This window comes from Oryctolagus cuniculus, chromosome 7, assembly GCF_051225735.1.
Source record: "Oryctolagus cuniculus isolate XC-2025 breed Fujian yellow rabbit chromosome 7, ASM5122573v1, whole genome shotgun sequence".
Lineage (NCBI taxonomy): Eukaryota > Metazoa > Chordata > Mammalia > Lagomorpha > Leporidae > Oryctolagus > Oryctolagus cuniculus.
Genome location: NC_142873.1, coordinates 149,899,309 through 149,920,749, shown reverse-complemented (window position 1 = coordinate 149,920,749; position 21,441 = coordinate 149,899,309). Strand labels below are relative to the sequence as shown.

The following is a 21,441-nucleotide window of genomic DNA, read 5'->3' as shown; positions in this document are numbered from 1 at the left end:
GCAGCTCAGGAGGACAGGGACCCAAGTACCTGGGCCATCCTCCACTGCCTTCTACCTTCTACGCACAGCGCTGACGCTGCCGATGCACCCCCACTTTTGACCTCACAGGTTCCAGGCACTGACCGCTCCTTGGCTCCCGGCAACACTGTAGCACTCTCCGGGTTAGCCTCGGGGTACCAACAACCCTCACACTAGGTGAACACCTTCCCATGCTGTGAAGTGCACCTGCCCAGGTGAGGTGGCCACTGCACATAAACACCAGTTTCACAGGCACTTGCCCCGTGGGTACTCCTCTTGAGTTTTATTTGAAAGGCAGAGAAACAGAGAGCTCCCATCTGTTGCCTGACCTCTTTCTCACTCCAGCAAAGGCATTGAAGTTAGGCCGGGAATCAGGAACCCTGCCGGTGTCTCCTGCTAGCATGACAGGAAGTCAACTACCAGAGCCATCCCTCTGCCTCCTAGGGTCTGCACTAGCAGGAAGCTGGAGTTAGGGAGCCACCACTGATCCCAGGTGCTCCGACATGGGCCTTAGACTTTCCCGTGTTTATTTATTTATTTATTTATTTTCAGATTTATTTGAAAGGTGGAGCAACAGAAGGAGATAGAGAGACAGAGAGATCTTCTCGCTGCTGGCTCACTCCCCAGATGGATGCAACAGCCAGAGCTGGGCCAAGTCTCAGTCGGCAGCTAGGAACTCCACCCTGGTGTCCCAGATGGGCAGCAGGGGCCCAAGTACCTGGACCATCCTCCACTGCCTTCTGCCGCTTTCCCAGGCACATAAGCAGGAAGCTGGATTGGAAGTGCAGCAGCCGGTACTCCAGCTGCCATTCCGATACGGAACACCAGCATTGCGAGAGGTGGCGTCACCCACCGCACCACAAGAAGTGCCCGAGACTCCGGCTTCTTGAACCGTATGTTGACTGCCAGGCCAAACACCTGCCCTAGCCTGTGTTTGTGACGTTTTTTCCTGGGTTAGTCACAGTGTCTCAGTGGGCTGTCTTCCCACCCTGCACCATTTTCCGTACACAGCACTCCCAGACCCACGCTGTGGTGACACAGCCGTGCACACACCCAGGCCCGATACAACCCCTGCCAAAGTGCCCACTCCAGATGCCAGGGCAGTCAATCACAGTGCCACAGGCGGCCACACCGCTGCGGGGCCCCCTCCTCTGTCTGCAGTGTTCAGGGCAGGCTGCGTGGAGAAGAGTGTGTGTGTGTGTGTGTGTGTGTGTGTAGGGGGCAGGGACCTTCTGAGTAACGACAGAGGGAGGAGAGTAGGAACCAAAATTTCCATTGTTTCCTGCGAGCGTTGCTGGGCCCCAGAGGCTCCTGCCTGGGTGTGCAGCCAGGAGTGAGGTGAGCTGTGGACAGGAGGAAATGCCCGGCCTGCTGGGTGGTACCCTGGGAAGGCGTGTGCCCTGTGATAGGGCCTGCAGGCTTCCGGGCACTCCGAGGGCACCCAGCCCAGCCCCTGGGAGATCCGGACCCCCACCCCAGATAGAGGCCCTGTCTCTGAAAGATTGACTTCTTCTCTGCCATCAGGGGTCTGCTTCTGGGGACCAGCTCAGAGCTGTGAGGGGCAGAAACTCTGTCCTCAAGGGTTCCGTCAACCCCGGCCCCAGCCCAGACTCCAGGCACAACCCTGACTAAGGCTGTCGCCATCCCAGACAGGGAGATGGGGTGGGCAGAGGAAAGACCCCCCCAGTGCAGGTCCCTAACCTGATTGCAGGGAGAGTGGGGGGGGCACGCTCTCTGTGCTCACACTCTACAGTCTGGGGGAGAGCCCTGCCTACACCACCTGGCTGTGCAGTCTCTTTTAAAACTGGCTTTTATTTAATTTTTAAATTTCACTTTATTTGAATGACAGAAGTGGGGGAGAGGGAGAGGCACAAAGAGAAAGAGCTCTTCCATCCACTGGTTCACTTCCCAAATGCTCAAAATAGCCAGGGCCCGGCCAAGCCGAAGGCAGGAGCTGGGAGCTCCTTTTGGGTGTCCCACGTGGGTGGCAGGGACCCAAGCACTTGAGCTGCCTGTTGCCTCCCAGCATGTGCCTTAGCAAGAAGCTGGATTGGAAACAAAGTAGCCAAGTACTTGGATATGGGATGCGGGTGTCCCAAGCAGTGACTTGAGCCGCTGCACCAAGTACCCACCTCTAACTGTGCAAGGTCTTCAACCTCCACGTGTCAGTCTCCTTGTGTAGCAAAAGAGAATCGTGCTGAGACTTCCCTCGTAGTCTTTTTATATCAATCAACGTGGTAAGCGCCAAATGAGTGGCAGCCATTGCTCTCAGTTTTTCTGGCTGTGTTCCTAATCTGAAAAGGAGACACCATCTGCCCTCAGGGAGCTCCAGCCTGGGGGGGGGAGCAGCCTGTGCACCCAGTGTGTTGCTCCTAGTCTGATGGTGAGATGCGTCCCCAGGTCCAGGACCTTCAGTCTGATGGGGGAGTCCAGCCTTGCCCTCAGGAGCTCTCTGTCTGATGAGGAAGGCTCCCAACGCCGCTGACTTCAGAGCTGGCAAGCGGCCCGCCTGGTGGCGGGATTTTTCCGAGGCTCTGCCTGCCGGTGGAGGGTCAGCATCCGTGACAAATCGCATTTCATGAGCTGCCTCTGTGTCTGGTCCCCACCTCGGGCCCTTTAAGTCCCAGAGCTTTTCTTGGATGATTTGCTCATGAGCGAAGGGAAAGGGGAACAAGCGGCTCTTTGTGGATGCATGGTCAAGATGAAGTGAGAGCCATAAGTCTTGCTTCCTAGAAGAGCGTGGGGAGGGAGATGGTAGAGCCAGTGGGGGCGGGGAGGGGTTGGGCTGACCCAGAGGGCAAGAAAATACCCCCCCCCCCCCAGGCTAGCAAGGTTTCCAGGGAGCTGACCAGTGGTCATGAACCTGTCTACTCTGACCCTCTTTCCCACTAAGGCATCTGGCTGGCCCTGTTTTGTTTTGCGGTCCTCGGAGTCTTGAGTAAATAAATACACTCAAGTTCTCTGTTTCGGCCCTGGCTATCTCCTCATATGGCTTACAAGAGAGCAGAGGCAGGGCTTTTTGCACTTGGCTGAGCGAGCCCTGGGGTGCCCGATCTGCGCTGTCCAGGCTTGGAGCCCAGCGTGCTTGCCCTTCCCTACGGGACAGAGCTACTCAAGTGGCGCGAGACTTCGCGAGCTGGGATAGGCAGGAACCGCCACTCAGCCTGGCTTTGGAAAAAAACAGGAGTTGGGGGTGTTTGGAAGCAATAGCTAGGGTTTGCGGCTCACCTGTCTGTCGCCCCCAAATTGACAGGACTCAGCTTCTCCTGGTTCCACTCCCAATCCAAACCTTTCCTCTGGTTTAGGGCTTCTCATTCAGCTTCCTCGCATTCCTTGTTCACTCATTTATTTATCCATTCAGGGCTGCAGCGCGCAGTTGGGAAGGTTATTCACTGAAGAAGTGTGTGCAGCCAAGTGGGCAAAATCGGGATTGTAATACATCCTGTTGTAGGGGATCCATCTGCCCAGCGGGGACACCCTTTGTCAATACCTGTGAGAGCACTCCCTGGGCTGGCTGTGGCCCTAAATCCCCTCTAGAATTAAACACCTACTATCCACAAGGGTTTCCGTACCGTGTTGGGAAAGAGGTACTGGCAGAGAAGGCTGAGGGCCCAGAAACTGGTGTGCAAGGCACTGGAGATGGAGGAGAGGAAGCAAGGAGGCGGTGCGGGGGGTGGAGTGAGGCGCCGTTCTAAGCAAGCAGGGAAAGATCCCATGGAGGTGGGGGGAGCCCCCCCCCAGGGCCTGCCCACCTCTCCAGCCACGCCCCTTCCCCAACATGGTCCTGGCAATGCTGTTCCTTCTCCATCCAGCACTGCCCCCCACCCCCATCACTGTCCCCTCCTTCAGGGTCAGCTCAGTGCCATGTCACCAGAGCTGTCCTCCCTGGCCTCCCAGGATAGGCCCCTTTGGCATAGCTGCCATCTCTCTTAGCATTTTGGACCCTGAAGATCACCCACTATTAGGAGGCGTGATGGAGACAGCGCAACCCTGTTGGCTTCATGGAGAGCATAGTGCCTGGCACAGAGCTGGAACTGAGATGAATTTTCCCTGGGCGAGGGAACAAGTGGGTGCAGGCCCTGTGTGTGGTGTACATGTTCCTCTTCTGGTTTGCACTTAGGACAAAGACGAACGCTTTATCAACCGGTCAACACTGAAAGTAACTTATTTATTCATTTTTTATCATTAAAAATATCTATTGGGGCCGGCGCTATGGCATAGCGGGTGAGGCCGCCGCCTGCAGTGCCAGCACCCCATATATGGGCACCGGTTGGAGTCCCAGCTGCTCCATTTCCGATCCAGCTCTCCTCTATGGCCTGGAAAAGCAGTGGAAGATGGCCCAAGTGCTTGGGCCCCTGCACCTGCATGGGAAGACCTGGAAGAAGCTCCTGACTCCTGGCTTTGGATCAGACCAGCTCCGGCCATGGGGCCATTTGGGGAGTGAACCAGCGGATGGAAGACCTCTCTTTCTCTCTCTCTCTCTCTCTCTCTCTCTGCCTCTCTGTAACCCTGCCTTTCAAATAAAATAAATCTTTAAAAAATTCGTATTTATTTATTTGAAAGGTAGAGTTACAGAGGAAGAGAAAGAGAGAGCAAGCACGCGCTTCCATCTACTGGTTCACTCCCCAAATGGCCTCAATAGCTGGAGCTGGGCCAGACCGAAGCCAGGAGCCTGGAGCTCCATTCAGGTCTCCCGTGTGGGTGGCAGGGGCCCAAGCGCTCGAACCATCTGCTGCTGCTTTCCCAGCTGCGTCAGCACAAAGTTAGATCTGAAGTGGAGCAGCCAGGGCTCAAACTGAGCTTGTATGGGATGCTAGTGTGGCAGGAGACAGCTAAACCTGCCATGTTACAGTGCTGGCCCCTGAAAGTAATTTATTTGATCATTACCACAGTCCTGAGTAAGCAAGTGTGTGTGTGTGTGTGTGTGTGTGTGTATACATATGATGGATTGATTTATTTGGAAGGCATACTTATAGAGAGGGAGAGGGAGAGGGAGAAGGCGAGGGAGAGAGAGAGAGAGAGAGAGAGAGAGAGAGAGAGAGAGAGAGAGAGAAATCTTCCAGCCACTGGTTTACTCACCAAATGGTCACAACGGCCAGGGCTGGGCCAGGCTGAGACCAGGAGCCAGGAGCTTCATCCGGGTCTCCCATGTAGGTGAGGGGCCCAGTACTTGGACCATCTTCTTCTGCTTTCCCAGGTGCATTAGCAGAGAGCTGGATCAGAAGTTGAGCAGCTGAGACTTGAACCAGCACCCATAGGGAATGCTGGCACTGCAGGTAGCAGCTTTACCTACTATGCCACAGCACCAGCCCCATATTTTAAAAGATTTATTTATTTATTTATTTGAAAGGCAGAGTGACAGAGAGAGGGAGAGTGACAGGGAGAGAAAGATCTTCCATCTGCTGGTTCACTTTCCAAATGATCACATAGCCAAGTCTGGGCCAGGCCAAAGCCAGGGAGCAGGAACTCCATTCTGGTCTCCTACATAGGTGCTGGGGCCCACGTCCTGGGGCTGTCTTCTGCTGCCCTTCCAGGGGCATTAGCGGGAAGCCGGATCAGAAGCAGAGTGGCCGGGACTCAACTGGCCCTCCAGTGCTGAGGGCGTTTGATGTCTGCAAGCAGCCACTTAGCCTGCTGAACCAGGGCCGGTCCCAAGTGAGTGTATTGTATTACCTCCCCTTTCCAGCCGAGGAAACTGAGACCTCAGGGATGAGTCTGCTAAGTTCACGCAGCCAGAATGGGGGAGAGCCAGGGATTCACAGCCACACCCAGGTCTGCCGTCCCAGGTTCTTCTCAACCCTGCCCAGGCAGAAGAGCGAGGCTTCTCAGGGTGACCTTGGATTTGGCCCCCCTGCCCCTTCCTGATGTCTTCCCTTGGCATCACCTTCTTGCTGAGCTCCCACGTTGCAGCCCAGGCCCAGGGCAGGGTTCCCACACAGCCTCCTGGGTCACCTGCTTGCTCTCCCCCCAACTCCGACCCATCTATCTCGGACTTCACCGACTCGGGAAAGCTTCGGAACCCACCTCCTAGCCCTGCTTAATCCAACCTTCCCCAACAGATTCAAGAACGGAAACAGCTTGTTTTTGTAGGAAACCCCTTTAACCTCTCACAGGACTACTGTTCCTCCCAACACTGCCTGCCTCCACTCAGCCTGGCTCCTGAGCTGACCATACATGGTCTTTATCATTCGCATGTGCCACCCCTGCTCCCCACCCCACCACGCCCCTCCAGCCAGGCTGAATTCTCCTGGTCCCCCGTCCACCCCCCCACATTCCTGCTCCTAAGCCCCTGCTGCAGCTTGGAAGACGTCCACGCGGGGCTGGGCTGGGACGCCGTGAATGTCCGTGGCCGTCCTCTGTCTGTGTGGATGTGTGCGTTCTGTGTCACTGTGCTCAGCGTACACGGACGATTTCGTGTCTTGCTTCTCTCAACTGGTTTCGTAGACACAATTCTGTGCATCAGTAAAGACCAGGGCTACCTAGACGCGGCCCGGTGGACGGATGCCAGTCCCCAGAGTGTTTATTTGCTGGGACTGTGATAAGGACCTTGCTCCAGTGTGTAAGCACTTCTAGCTCAGCTGACATTTTTTCTCCCAGCAATGCTCATTCCGTGTTGGAGGCAAACATTTCTTTTGTGGTACATGCTCTTTATTGCAGATGGTAACCATTATCAATTTGTGGAACAGGTACTTTAAATAGCACTAATATTTGCACGTAATATTTCTCTTTATAAAATTATTTATTTAGGGACCGATGTGGTGTAGCAAGTTAAGCCTCTGCCTGCGATGTTGGCATCCCATATGGGTGCTGGTTCGTGTCCCGGATGCACCACTTCCGATCCAGCTTTCTGCGCTGGCCTGGGAAAGTAGTGGAGGATGGCCCAGTCCTCGGGCCCCAGCCACCCACGTGGAAGACCTGGAAGAAGCTCCTAGTCCCTGGCTTCGGCCTGGCCCAGCCCTGGCCATGTGAACATTTGGGGAGTAAACCAGCAGATGGAAGATCTCTCTCTGCCTCTCTGTAATTCTATCTTTCAAATAAAAAATAAAAGGCAGAAATACAGAGAGATAAGGAGAGACAGAGAGATAGATCCAATAAACAAATCTTTTAAGAAAACATTCATTTTCCTTATTTGAGAGACACAGAGAGAGGAAATGAGCTAGTATCCTCTGGTTTACTCCCCCAGTGCCTGTCTCGGCTGGGGCTAGGGCAGGCTGCAGCTGGGAGCCAGGAACTCGATCAGGTCTCCCACGTGGGTGGCAGGGACCCAGCTCCCTGAGCCCTCACCCCTGCTTCCCAGGGTGTGTGTTAGCAGGAAGCTGGGATAGAGAGCCGGGCTGGGCCTGCAAGCCAGGCACTGCGAACGGGGTGCTGGCATCCCACACAGCCGCTTAGGCCCTGCTCCCTCGGTTTTCAGGACCACAGATCCGAGGCCAGAGAGGTAGAGTGGCTTTTACAAGGACACAGCGGCAGAGAGGGGCCTCCTGCCTGGGCCTCCTGACCCTTGGCCCCTGGTTCCTTCTCCTTGGAGGGAGGCCTGCCCTGCCCTTCCTACCCGGCAGATCTTCCGTCTCTTTCATGCTTGTCTTTGCTTGGCCGTGAGCAGTGTTCCTGCCTGTTGTCTTTTGGGGCTTGAGAGAAATCCTTTTGGAATGTCCTGTGCCTTCTCCCTCCAAGTTCCCGGCTTTGTTCAATTGTTCACCAGAAATTCCTACCCTGTTGGGAGGGGCCTGGGGGGCTGTTAAAGAATTTGCCAAAAATGGTGCCACCAGCTCAGGCCCAGCCCACAGCCCCGGCCCTTTGCTTCTCCCGCAGATTTCAACTTCCAAGAGGGCATTGAGGATGCCATTGGGGTGGGGGTGCCACCACCCCTGGCTGTGTGTTTCCCAGTACAGTAAGCTGTGTGCAGATGGGAGAGGCAGCAGGGGAGCCCGAGGGGCTCCGGGACAGGTGGGCTGAGACCGCAGAGGCCTGGGTTCGCTAGGAAAGGTTCGGGGAGGAGCACATCAAGAACGGGATGAGTTTGTCTCTCGTGCATGCATCTTGGTCAAGACAAAAAGCCAGGGCTAGTGTGGTGGTGCAGGGCGTTAAGCCACAGTCTGTGATACCAGCATCCCATACCTAAGCACGGGTTCGAGTCCTGACTACTCCACTTCCAATCCAGCTCCCTGCTGTTGTGCCTGGAAAGGCCACACAAGATGCTGCCGAAGAAGCCCTTGGGCCCCTGCCATCCGCATTACAGACCGGGATGGAGTTCTAGGATCCTGGCTTTGGCCTCACCCAGCCCTGGCTGTTGTAGCCATTTGGGGAGTGAACTAGCGTGTGGGAGATCTCTCTCTCCCTCTCTCTCTTCCCCTGTCTTTGTCATTCTGCCTTTCAAACAAATAAATCTTTTTTTTTAAGATTAACTTTTTTTATTTATTTGAAAGAGTTACAGAGAGTGAGAAGAAAGATAAATAGATAGATGAGAGAGAGAGAGAGAGGTATCTTTTATTCACTGGTTTACTCCCCAAATGGCCACAATGGCCAGGAGGGCTGGGCCAGGCTGAGGCCAGGAGCCAGGAGCTTCATCTGGGTCTCCCATATGGATGCAGGGGCCCAAGAACTTGGGCCATCTTCCTCTGCTTTCCCAGGTGCATTAACAGGGAGTTGGATCAGAAGTGGAGCATTTGAGACTTGAACCGAACCCATATGGGATGCTGGCATTGCAGCCAGTGGATTAACCCGTTACACCACAACGCTGGCCCCAAATCTTTTTTTTTTTTCAGGCTTCATTTAGTTTCTAGAATCATAAAATAGTGATGCTAGATTATCTATTTGAAAACGACCACATCTGGTTCCCTGCTAATGTGCTTGGGAAAGCAGTGGAAGATGGCCCAAGTGCGTGGGCCCCTGCACCCACGTGGAAGTCCTGGAAGGAGTTCCAGGCTCTTGGCTTCAGCCTGGCCCAGCCCAGGCTATTGTGGTCATCAGTGGATGGGAGAACTATTTCTCTCCCTCTCTCAATCTGTCACTGTGCTTTTCAAATAAATGAAATGAATTTTTTTTTCAATGAAAATGCCACCTTGCTTGTATATTTTGGAGGCCAAGTACCCCTTTCTCTTGGAACCCATTCGATAAATATCAAGATAGAAACTGCACTTTGGGTGGAAGGGCCTTGGCTGAGGGCAGAGCCCTGGGTTGGAATCCCAGCTCTCCAGGGGTGGGGTCAGCCACTTCTCGCTCCGTGTGTCAGTTTTCCCTTCTGCAAAATGGGGTAGTAAAATGCAGCCTGGCAGTGGGAAGGGTTGAGAGCTTCAGGCCACGGCAGCCTACCTGGCACACGGCGTGGGTGCCCAGTCACCTGTGGCGTGAACAGCCTTCCTCAGCCACGGGACACCTCGGCTGCTCCTCGGTGCAGGGGGACGTCCCAGCAGGCTGCGGCATTGTTCTGCTGCCAGAGTGCTGCTTCCTGTTTACACGGACTGTGCAGATGCACGGCTTGGACTGTGGACGTGGGGGACTTCCTGTGGCCTCTCCAGGGGCGCTTCTCTCGCTCGCAAGGGAACCCGTGGAAGGGATTGGTGAGCAGTGAGGCTCTCTCCTGTGGGCCAAGGGCAGAGATTCTGTCCCTGTAGGGTGTAATCTAATCCCCACCGATGCGCAAACCTCATCTAAGCACCTAGGAGACCCTATAATGACCTGTGTAGTCACCAGGGGCACACCGAGGGTATTTGCAGAGCCACACCGGGTAGTCCTGGAGGTAATTATTGTTGTTGAGTGCACGCTCTGCACCCGCTACTCTGTAATAACAAGGCCAGCTGCCAGTGTTCGAAGAGCCGCTGTCTTCCATGCACTTTATCTTAATTCATTTTTGAAAGAATTTTTAAATACTAAAGCCTATAAAAAAGATTTATTTGTTTGTTTATTTATTTATTTGGAAAGCAGAGTGATAGGGAGAGGGAGGGAGAGAGAGAAAGGGAGGGAGATCTTCCATCCTCTGATTCACTCTCAAATGCCTGTAACAGCTGGGGCTGGGCCAGGACAAAGCCAAGAGCCAGGACTCCACCCAGGTCTCCCATGTGGGTGGCAGGGGTTCAAGTGCTTGGCGTATCATTGGCTGCTTCCTGCTGGGTGCAGCAGCAGAGAACTGGGGTGGAAATGGAGCAGCTGGGACTTGAACTGGTGGTGTGATACGGGATGTGGGCATCCTAAGTGGTGCTTGATCTGCTGCACCACAACTTCCACTGCTTTATTATTTAAAAAAAATTCATTTAGCTGGCGCCATGGCTCAATAGGCTGATCCTCTGCCTGCGGCACCGGCACACCAGGTTCTAGTCCCGGTTGGGGCACTGGATTCTGTCCCGGTTGCCCCTCTTCCAGGCCAGCTCTCTGCTGTGGCCAGGGAGTGCATTGGAGGATGGCCCAAGTGCTTGGGCCCTGCATCCGCATAAGAGACCAGGAGAAGCACCTGGCTCCTAGCTTCGGATCAGCGTGGTGCGCGGGCTGCGCACGGGTGCGTGGTGCGCCGTGGCGGCCATTGAGGGGTGAACCAACGGCAAAGGAAGACCTTTCTCTCTGTTTCTCTCTCTCTCTCACTGTCCACTCTGCCTGTCCAAAAAAAAAAAAATTCATTTGAGAAAGGGGGGAGAGAAAGAGGGAGAGAGAGAGAGAGAGAGGGAGAGGTCTTCCATCTGTTAGTTCATTCCCCAGATGGCTGCAACGGCCAGAGCTGGGCTGATCTGAAGCCAGGAGCCAGGAGCTTTTTCTGGGTCTCCCATGCAGGTGTAGGGGCTCAAGCACTTGGACCATCTTCCACTGCTTTCCCAGGCCATAGCAGAGAGCTGGATCGGAAGTGGAGCAGCCGGGACTTGAACCGGTTCCCATATGGGATGCTGGCACTGCAGGCGGCTGCTTTACCCGCTACACCACAGCACTGGCCCCAGGGCCTGTTTTTTCAACTGTAAAATAGCAATAATAGTGTTTTCCTTAAAGAATTGATTTGAGGCTTAAATGAGTTAATACACACAGAGCACTTAAAACAAGGCTTGGCACAAAGTCACGAGCTTCATGTTGGCAATGGGCACTGTGGCAAAGCCGATTAAGCTGCTGCTTGGGATGCCAGCGTTCCTGGAACTCCATCTGGGTGTCCTATGAGGGTGGCAGGGCCCAAGCACGTGGGCCATCTTCCGCTGCCTTCCCAGGCACATTAGCAGGGAGATGGATTGGAAGCAGAACAGTTGGGACTTGAACTGGCACCCATATGGGACGCCAGCATTTCGGGCAGTGGCATACCACATTGCATCACGACGCCGGCCTCCTTGTAACCAATGTTAGTATAAAAACTGCGCCCCTATTGTGAGCCAGAACTGAGCTAGATGCTGCAAACCTCAACAGCAGTGTCCTAAGCAAGCATCTTACACTTTAATTGGGAGAAATCAGACCATTTGGAAGGGGGCATCTCCCAGAGGCAGGAAACACAGACCTGGAACAGGAAGGGGATGGCTTTGAGTCACCAGGCAGAGGGCTTAGGAATCAGGTCACTCTTGAACCATCTCTTGAACTGGATCGAACTGGATTCTAACAAGCTGCATTCCTGTGCATGTTCACCTGGGGAACAGGTCGCTGTTGGAGTCAGGAGCCATTAGACTAAGACCAAAGTCTTCTCCCTGGGGAGGCAAGGGGTGCAAGAGACAGAGAAGGGGCTGTGCTGCATGCTGAGTTGGGCCCAGGGAGGCTCCCTTGTCCCCCAGAGATGGAATTGGAGTAGGGATGAATTCCATGGGCCAGGGGTTTGGTGCCTTCCTTCTTCCTGTCCTGGGACCATCATGGTGAGCTCACGGTGGGGATAGTTGTAGGGACAGAGGGTCCAGGCCACAGCAGAGCATGGTCTCTAAGCACCCAGGAACCTTGTGGGCCTTCTGCATTGTCTCAAGGTCTGCCCCATTCCACACTCTGACTTGCTATTGGCCTGCACGTTGCCAAGGAGACAGGAGAGTTTCAGCAATATGGACTGGGTCTGAAGTTTGTAACCACACAGAAATGGCCCCTGGGCAGCCTGGGGAGGAGGCCTGAGTCCTGGGGTGGGGGACTCTTGATTCTTAAGGAGGCGCCAGGCCTGGCCTGGGACCAGGAGGAGGATCTCAGAAACATCAGGGTCTTGGGGGCCCTTAGAGGTCAGCAAAGCTGCTGCACCCATGTTCCAGCTGGCGAAGCAAAAGCCTGGAGTGGGGAGCAGTGTATTCACAGTCTCAGGGCAGAACTAGGCTGGACTAGGCTGGGATCCTGGTCTCCAGGATGGTGGGCAGCTGGGGGCTGGTTTCCCAGCACCCGAATCAGCGGGGTCTCTGAAGGTTTCGAGCCCTCTGTGGCCGAGGGAACATTCTGCCAGATCCCATCAGCAAGATCAGCAAGCAAGGCCGAGGGACAAAGGGACTCACTCATTCCAACCCTTCCGGCTCTTGCCTGGCCCAGGCAGAATCACTGTTCAGAGACGTCCCAGAAGGCTCACCTTGCTGGCCGCGACTCTGCCTGGCGGCCTGTCCTAACTCCTCTCGCGCCAGCCACCAGAGCCCTCTCTCTGTCTGCCCTCTGCCCTGGTCATCGATAGCTCACGTTAACAGGATCAGCAGGTGTGACGTTCTCAGAACGCAGGGCAGGTGTGGGCCTAGCAGGGAAGCCACCGGTGAGGACGCAGCAGAGCAGCTGGGTTCAATTCCCGGCTCTGGCTCCTGACTCTGACTTCCTGCCGTGCAGACCCTGGCTGGGTTTCCTGTCACATAGGTGGGAGCAGCGCATGGAGTCCCTGGCTCCTGGCTTGGGCCCAGGCCTAGCTCTGGACGCCGTGGGCATCCAGAACTGTTCCTACCGCATGAGCGTGCTGTTGTTCTGCTCCCAGGGGACTGTGCTACAATCAGCAATCCTGGGAAGGCAGGAGGGACTGGGAGGGAATGGCCGGTCTGTTTCTCCACATGGGGAAACTGAGGCCAAGAGAGGCTCCTCCCCCTGCCCCTACCTCAGTGGCCCATTCGAGATTCCTGAGAACTGCAGGCTTCACTCTCAGCCTCAAAGTACTTTTTTAAGGGCAAATTTTTAAATTAAAAAAATTGATTTATTTATACGAAAGGCAGAAAGACAGACATCTTCCATCTGCTGGTTCATGCACGTGGGTGGCAGGGACCCGAGGGTGTGCACTAGCAGGGAGCTGGAATCAGGAGTGGAGCTGGACTCAAATTCAGGGATGTGGGTGTCCCAAGTGGTGTCCCAGCTGCGGCACCGAGACCTCCCCCCTCACCACAACTACTCTTTTCAGCTCACAGAGCACCGTGACATTGTTGAATTTGCTGTTGCCTTAGAAAAATCAATCCTCTGGCTCTCTCTTAAAGACGGTACCACCACTGAGAGCTGGGTGCAGACCAAGCCGTCCCTCGCGACTCGCAGTCTGCACACTGCCCAGCCGCCACCAGCCCCGTTCACACGTGTAACTGTGCAGTGACGCCCTTGAGGTTTGCAGCCCCCAATCCGAGCGGCCATTCCTCTCCCCTCCCCTGCAGCGCCTTGGAAAGAGCATTTTGCCACAGACACTTTATTTTCCACAACTGCAGCCTGGTGGACATGTGTCCATTTCACAAAGGGTGTCAAGGTCACCACCAGCTAGAGGGTTTGGGGATGGGCTCGGGGGCGCTCCAGCCTGAGCGGATTGCTTCCCAGAACTTGGGCAGCCGACCTAATGAAAAGAGCCCGTTGCCAAACAAAGGGATCTCAGGCAGCTTTATACCTGACCTCTGGGGTAACACGGGGGTGAGGCTCCGGTAAGGAGGCTGGCACTGACAGCTCGGGGTGCTGGGCTCGCCCAGGCACTGCAGAGCGCTGGCACCCCTAGGGGACGGCACCATGCAGGTACTGGGGGTGCTGGGGGTGCTGGTGTCTGGGCAGGGCACACTGGCGCTGGGGCTGGAGTAAGTGCGTGGTGCAGATTGTTCCAGGTGGTCCAGGTAAAGAGAGTTGGCGGCTCGCTCCAGGTAGTTGGCTGCAAGTCTGGGCAGGCTCAGCGACTTGGGGCAGCTGTTATAGAAGGCGTTGGTGGATCGGTCCAGGTAGTTGATGCCTTTGATGAGCTGGTCCAGGAACGTGGGGCTGGAAGGGTCCGAGGGACGGTCTGTGCAGAGGAGGCAGTGGGGGCTGCTGCGGTAGGCGGGCTTCTTGGCCACGTTGCGGTGGCTGGCCAGGTGGCTTGTCTCCACGCACTTGGAGTTGTAGGGCCGGCCCATGCAGATCTTCCGCAGTGGGAGTCTGGGGGAGCCGGGGTTGAAGGAGCGATCCGAGTGGCTGCTGCAGCTGCTGAACTCGGAGCCACTCGGGGTGCGTGGGCGCTTGAGGCTGTTCGCCCCATTCAGGCTGGGGCTCTGGGTCCAGCCTGGAGCTCGGGCTGGAAAGGATGCGTTGTAGGGCTGCCTCAAGCGGCTGTGAGCATTGGAGTGGCTCACCTGGCGTCCAGACATTGTCCCAGCTGGACGGATCAAGCTTCACGACTTTGTCCCGACTGGACAGATCAGGGTGAGTTGCCTGGGCTGGGAGGAGAGAGTCAGATCAGCTCACAGGGGCTCCCTGCCACCTGCCCCAGAGGCTTCCTCCCCAGGTGTCCCCTGGAAGTCCGGCCTCGCTCCCTCTCCCCACCCTCGCTTCTTCCAAGAACAGGAAGGAAACCAGGAGGAAGTAAAGACCCTCAGGCGATGGAGAAAAACAGGGCTGTGTCTTTTCTTTTCACTCTAGCCCACATTCTGAAATTCTTATTCACCTTTGAAGCTGGGGCTCCAGCAGACCACAGGGACTAAGGACTGAATCTCTAACGGCGAAATTCCAAGCAGAGATGGGCTTTCGGTAATCTCAAGCAGCTAACCAGCTGAGCAACGCACCCTCACGCTAGAACAGCGCGTCTGCGCGTCACCGCTGCCCCCGTGCCCCCGTGTGCTCAGCCCCTCCCTGCAGCTCTCACAGGGACTCATTCGCTGCCCGCCACACGGCAAGGGGTAGTTCTGACTGTCCCAGTCCTGGTTGACAGATGGGGAAACTGAGGCTCAGAGAGATGACGTGACTTGCCTATGATGACTCAACTTGTCAGTGCGGGGGTGCGGGTGCCAGGGTCCTGTCTGGGGTATGTCCGGTGGCCCCCGACAGACAATGCTGTGTTGTCACGGGTGACCTTGGCCCCCCTCCCAGTCTTCTGGCCATGAGTTCCCAGCATACCTGCTTTGCCTGACTGCATGGGGGCGCCCGTGGGGAGAAGGTCGATGGAGAGGGGTGCTAGCTAATCGGTAACCCTGCTGACCTGGGCTTCGGGGGAGGCCCAAGGGAGAGCAGGAGCAGCCGATGTGACAGGGCAACTCCGGGCTGGGCCGGCAGGACCAGAAGGTTTCAAGTTCTTTGGCCTCGATCCCCTTTGAGTCATCTCACAAGAGGAGGGGCTGTGGGGTTCCCACTTCTCCTCGTCCCAAAGTGGGCATTTCTGGAGCCCAAGACACGCCCAGGCCGAAGAAGTGCCTGGTCTGTTTAACTCCTCTTATCCCCGGGCCTGCTCGGACACAACCAGGGCAGGGGAGTCCCTGTTGTCCCCTTTGGTCCCCCAGTCCTGACCCTCCCACGTTTCCCCCACCCCTGCCCAAAGGAACGTTCGGACTTCTCTCTCTGGCTACTGCCAGCTCGCTGCTGATTCTCCATGGCTGCCTGGCGAAAGAGGAGGATTTGCGCTCATCCCGCCCAGAAAACAGCTGCCTGCCCCTCTCGCAGCCCACAGCCCCTCAGCTGCCCTTGTCCTTTGGGTCTGAAATGGGTGGAATGTCCATACCCAGGGCCTCTTCCCTCCCTGGTCCAACCCCACCCCATCTCCGCCCTTGGACAAGCAGGAGGCGACTGAGGGCTGAGCCCATGGGACCTACCCTCCCTGCCTGGCTGCTGGGCCCTCTCCCCTCTCACTCTGTCTTTTGGGAGGTAGATGACTTAGACCTCCTCTTGCTCTCCACTGGGGATACCCTCATGCCGCCACTCCAGACTGCTGGCCATGTCATAGAATCATGGAATCCTAGAGCTGGGAGGGGCCTCCAGGGTCATGCGGGTCAGGCCCCTGCCTCAGGGCCAGCGCCGCTTTAAGCCTGCTGGGACAGATGGGCTCTATTTTTGAAATGAGGCTGGGGTGGCCGTGGTCCAGAGTTCCTTGTTGTTTTCCTCGGGTTTAATTATGCTGAGAGCCAGAAAGTTCTATGCTAGCCCAAACATAATTCCTGCTTGCTGTGGTCAGCATCAATTTCTTTTCCTATCTCCCTGGGTCAGCAGCAAACAGGTATCAAGTCTCAAGTGCTGTCCCTGCAGCTGGCCCATCCATGGGCATAGGGACATAACGCTCTCCTGCCTTCTTGCCTCTCCTGCCTGCAACCCCACGTTGCCCAGGGGTGCTCGCCTAGCAGTTAGAACACCCACGGCCCACACTGGAGGGCCTGGATCTGAAGCCTGGCTCCGGTTCCTGATTCCAGTTTCCAGCTAATGCAGACCCTGGGAGGCAGCGGTGATGCCTCAGGTGGCTGAGCGCCTGCCACCCACGTAAGAGATCTGGGTTGAGTTCCTGGCTTCTGCCCTGCCCAGCCCTGGTCATTGCAGGCCTTTGGGGGGAGTGAGCCAGCAAATGGGAGTGCATACTCTGTGTCTCTCCTTCTCAAAAAATAAAACGACCCCACACTGAGCATCTGCTAGGTGTTGGGCTCTGGCCAGAATCCGAGGGCCCTCGTGGGGTAAATCTCAGCCCTCATTTTAGAACCCCAGGGCCCTCTGGCTTGTCGGGAGCACCCAGTACAAGTGCTGTGGGTGTGTGAACGAAATTCTCCTTGGAGGCCTGATGGTTTTTGCCTCTCTCCATCATTTTCTTTTCATGAATATGGAAAATGCAGTTTGGCTTTTTATTCCCAAAGATTCTCAAAGTTACTGAAAACTTAGAAGACAACGAACTCCCATTATATATATAAATATAAATATAATATATATAATGTACATAATATATATTATATGTATCTAATATATAACGGGAACTATATATATAAAATGGGAAGCATATATAAATATATACATATATATATATGCTTCAATCAAGTGCATGAATTGTTAGCGATGTTGCCGTAGCTGTCACCTGCACAATTCTGTGACTAACTCACAGACAGAAGTATTTTTTGCCCTGGATTATTTCCTCATGTCCCTCCTGCTAGGGGGTGTCGAGGGCATTTTCTTACATATGGATCCTTAAGTGATCAAATTCAGAGGTTTTGAAAAATTTCTAAGAATGTATTTATTTTCATTTTATTTGAAAAGAGGAGAGAGAGAGAGAGAGAGAGAGAGAGAGAGACACTGAGATCTTCCATTTGCTAGTTCACTCCCCAGATGCCCACAACGGCCAGGCTGAAACCAGGAGACTGGAATTCCATTCAGGCCTCCCACCGGGTGGACAGGACCCAGGTCCTCAGGCCATCGTCCACTGCTTCCCAGGCGCACTATCAGGAAGCTGGACCAGGAGCTGAGGAGCCTCAAACCAAGCATTTAGATGTGGGGTGTGGGCATTCCAAGCGGCAATTTAATCACTGTTCCAATTCCAAATATTTCAACTCGATCCAGCGTTATTATCTATTCAACAGTACGCGTTCCGATTTTGCCGGATGTCTCTAATGTTCTTCCCAGCAACCGCTTTTCTAGTCCAGGACCCGGGCAGGGTCGGGCACTGCACTCACCCCCATGTCTCTCTAGCTTCCTGGAAACTTGAAGAGTCTCTCAGCCTTCTTCTGTCTTCTAGGATGTAGACTTTTATTTTTTTTAAAGATTTATCTGCTTTTTTTGAAAGGCAGAGTTACAGAGAGAGAGAGATCTTCCATCCACTGGTTTACTCCCCAAATGGCCATAACGGCTGGAGCTGGGCCAGGCTGAAGCCAGGAGCTTCTTCCGGGTCTCCTATGTGGGTGCAGGGACCCAAGGACTTGAGCCATCTTCTACTGCTTTCTCAGGCCACAGCAGAGCTGGATTGGAAGTGGAGCAGCTGGGACTCAAACCTGTGCCCATATGAGATATGGGCACTGTAGACAGTGACTTAACCCGCTGTGCCACAGTACTGGCCCTTAGATATGATTTTTAACTGACACATAAAAATGGGGTACCATGTGATGACCCAGTGCCTGCATGCCTCGTGTGACTTCAAATCAGGGCAAACCTCCGTACTCGGTCGTCATGTCTTCATGGGACAGTGACATGATTGAAGAATGCAGGTGTGTTTGGGGAATGCTCTCTGGTGTGGGTTATCTGCTGTTTCCTCCTGACCAGACCCAGGACCACAAAGCGCTTTAGCACACAGAGCCCAGTGCACAGTCGCTGGGAGCGGAGGGCCTTTCACCCTGGGGTGGGGCGTGACAGTCCCTGAAGCAGGGAGCCTGTGGGAGGGATCAGAGACCATCGCTGCAGGACAGAGAAGGGGCTGTGGGGGAACCCAGCGCACGTGGGAAGGAATGGGGGCAGCTCCGTGGGGGGCCTGGCCAGGGCGCCATTCAGCTCCAGGCTGGGGCCCGGCGGGCAGGCGCCCAGCTGGAGGGCTGGGCCCCAGGCGTTTGTCCTGAAGGTACCCAGGCACCGAGATCACTGGCCATTTCTGGCCTGAGCACTGACAGCCGCTGGAAATAGCTCTGGGACAATTATTTCGGGAGGAATGTGCTGTTTCCCCAACTTCCCGGAAGGTCAGGGGAAGTCCCTCTCCAGCCCCCACTCCGGGAGACCTCCAGGCCCGCGGGGGCTGCAGAGGCTCTCGGAGCCAGGAGGGGCTGGGAGTGGGGAGTGGAGTCAGGAGGCTCCAGCCCCATGTCCTGGTCAGGGAAGGCGGCCTCTGTACTAAGATCCTGGGCTCTCAGGGCCCAGCCTGCAGTTAGGGTGGGCCGGCTGGGGTCTGGCTGACCCCGAGCCAGCACACGTGACTGCGAGGACTGGGAGGTGCCTGCCCCACCCCTTGTCCAGGCCCACCCCTGTAAGGTGATGTCCGAAAAGCACCTATTGGGTGCCAGAGACCCTGACATTGTCGTGGCCACGCCTGTTGCTCCCACCCTCTGGTTTAATCCTCACAGCACCCCTGACAGGCAGTGGTTTTGTCTTCCAGACCAGGTCCTTGAGACAGAGAGGGAGCAAGGGACTTGGCCACGCTCAGCCAGTAGAGCGGGAATGAAACGCCCCCTTCTGGGTGCAGAGCACTGAGTGAGGGAGAGGAAGCCATCTCCCCACGCCCAGGTCTGGGGGACTAAGTGGTCTCATGGGCTGAGCCTTGGGGGCCATCAGCCTGGAGATGAGCGTGCGGGCAGCTGCAGCCCCACCCTTACTAAGCTCCTATCCTCCACCTCCTGGCCAAGCCCCGCTGCCTCTCCCTCCCTAGTGCCGCGGGGATGGCCACCAGGGTCTCAGAGCGTCCTGCGTGGAGTGGAGCGCTCCACTGTGCACAGTCCCCAGCCTCAGCTCTCCCCTCCTCCGCAGCCTCCGTTCTTGGCTCCTTGGCTTCCTTGCAAACCCAGCTGCCAATCATAAACTTTCCAAGTTGCTTTGCCCCTCCCACTCTCCCTTTTCACCGGATTCCCTGTCCCCCGCAGGGCCACAGTCTCAGCCACTGCCCTGTGTCCCTCCTGCCCCCCACCCCAGGCACAAAGAATTCAAGGTCATCTCATTCCTCTGCACTTCCCCAGTTAGGGGGTGCCGTCTTGTGCTCCAGAGACCTTAGGATCCTGCGCATTAGAACAAGGCTGAGCATTAACCCCTTCCCTGCCACTCAGCAGTGTCTTCCTGCCCTGGGCCTGAGATGCTGGGAGGAGGGGCCTCTTGTCCTTTCAGCCACATGGCTCTTGAAACATCATGTGGCAGCAAGCCCAGCTCAGCAGTCACACGTGAGGAACAGCTAGTGCCAAGGGCCGTGAGACCGCCCGAGCTCTCCCACCCTGCCAGAAAGGCACCTGTGCCCAGGCTGGGGTCACTGTGGCAGTGTCACTCACCTGGCCTTGCGCTGACCTGCACACGGGGCTGAAAACCTCCCCTGGGGCCAGGATTCTTGCCTTCTCCCCACCTCTGCACCTTCCACCTCCTCCCCCTCAATGAGTCACCCTCCCATCATCTCACACCCTCAAAGATAAGGGCCCTCACCCACTGCCAAAAACAGGCATCCCAAGCCCACATGTGGGAGGCACAAGCCAGGACAGATCTGCGCTCAGGAGCAATGGGCAGGTGGGGCTTGGCAGGAGTCCCAGCCACCAGGAGCTTCCCTTCTGTCCAGGTTTTGAGGCTTCACACAGTCCAGGTGGGGACAGGACAGCCATCTTTATGGGGCTGGGGAAATGCCCTCTAAAGGGGGGGGGTCCAAGTGAGGGTCATCTGTAGGCCAAGTCCAGCCATGCCGAGAGGAGACAGGACTCAGGGGCAGTAGGAGAGCTCGAGACTGGCTGTGCTGTGACCTGGGCTACGTAGCTGAACTGCTCTCAGCCTCAGTCTCCTGTCCTGGGAGACAGGGGTAAGGAAGGCGGCTGCCGTGACCGCCCTGCATCAGTAGGGCACATCTGCATAGTGCTCCCTGGGTTCCAGGTGTGGCCCTAACTGCTCCACCCACATGCACCTGCTGTGGCGATGTGATGGAGCCAGCCGCTGCCCACTGTGAAGTATTCTGGAATGTGGCAGGCTGGTTGTTAGCCAGGGGCAGCGTGCAATCAGCTGTGGTGTGTTTACAGCACGGGAACTAGGTGACAAATCCAGACTTCTTTGGTTTACCTGAGACCTGGTTCCCCAGCACACCACGGGAGCTGAGTGATTGATGCCAAATGTTAACCTTTGAGCCTGTTTCTGCTTCCATGGAATAATAATAATAATAATAATAATTATAATAATAATAGCATATAGAGAGAGCGCTAACTGTATCCTAGGTGCCACGCATTGTCTCGTCTGCTCCAGATGACAACCTTACTGCTGTTAACAGCACCCCCACTTTTCAGATGAGACACTAAAGGGCAAAGGTGAAATAATTTGTGTAAAATGACAGGGCCAAAATACGATCTTTTTCTTTTTTAAAAAAGATTTATCCATTTACTTGAAAGGCCAAGTGATAGAGAAATAGTGAGGGAGTTGGGAGAGAGAGAAACAGAGAGAGAGCGAGAGCGAGAGCGAGCGAGAGAGAGAGATCTTCCATCACTGATTCAGTTCCCAAATGGCCTTAATGACTGAGCCAGGAGCATGGAGCTCCATCTGGGTCTCCCACATGGGTGGCAGAGGCCCAGTCTTGGGCCATCGTCCCCTGCCTTCCCAGGCACATTAGTAGGGAGCTGGACTGGAAGTGGGGCAGCCAGACCAGCGCTCCTATACGGGATGCTGACATTGTAGGTAGCAGCCTAGCTCACCTTGCAACCTTGG

The 21,441-nt window shown here is 55.5% G+C and overlaps 1 protein-coding gene across 3 annotated transcripts; it reads right to left on the bottom strand.

Annotated features, from left to right (window-relative positions):
- Positions 1 to 13,563: 13,563 nt before the first annotated feature.
- On the bottom strand, positions 13,564 to 16,073 carry LOC100340079 (uncharacterized). 3 transcript variants are annotated; one of them, XM_051856721.3, is made up of 2 exons: positions 15,930 to 16,073; positions 13,564 to 14,564 (listed from the first exon to the last, which is right to left on the bottom strand). In XM_051856721.3, exon 2 carries the CDS (start codon positions 14,493 to 14,495, stop codon positions 13,638 to 13,640), a length of 858 nt encoding a protein of 285 aa, XP_051712681.1. In that variant the 5' UTR covers positions 14,496 to 14,564; positions 15,930 to 16,073; the 3' UTR covers positions 13,564 to 13,637. The 3 variants fall into 3 exon arrangements, with proteins under 3 accessions (XP_051712681.1, XP_008263946.1, XP_089192891.1); XM_008265724.4 differs by having other exon boundaries at positions 15,967 to 16,073; XM_089336765.1 differs by lacking the exon at positions 15,930 to 16,073 and adding an exon at positions 14,792 to 15,381.
- Between the last annotated feature and the right edge of the window lie 5,368 nt (positions 16,074 to 21,441).

What these genes read in the sequence shown, in the direction of transcription:
- LOC100340079 (XM_051856721.3), bottom strand. Translation starts at nt 14,495, where the DNA reads ATGTCTGGACGCCAGGTGAGCCACTCCAATGCTCACAGCCGCTTGAGG.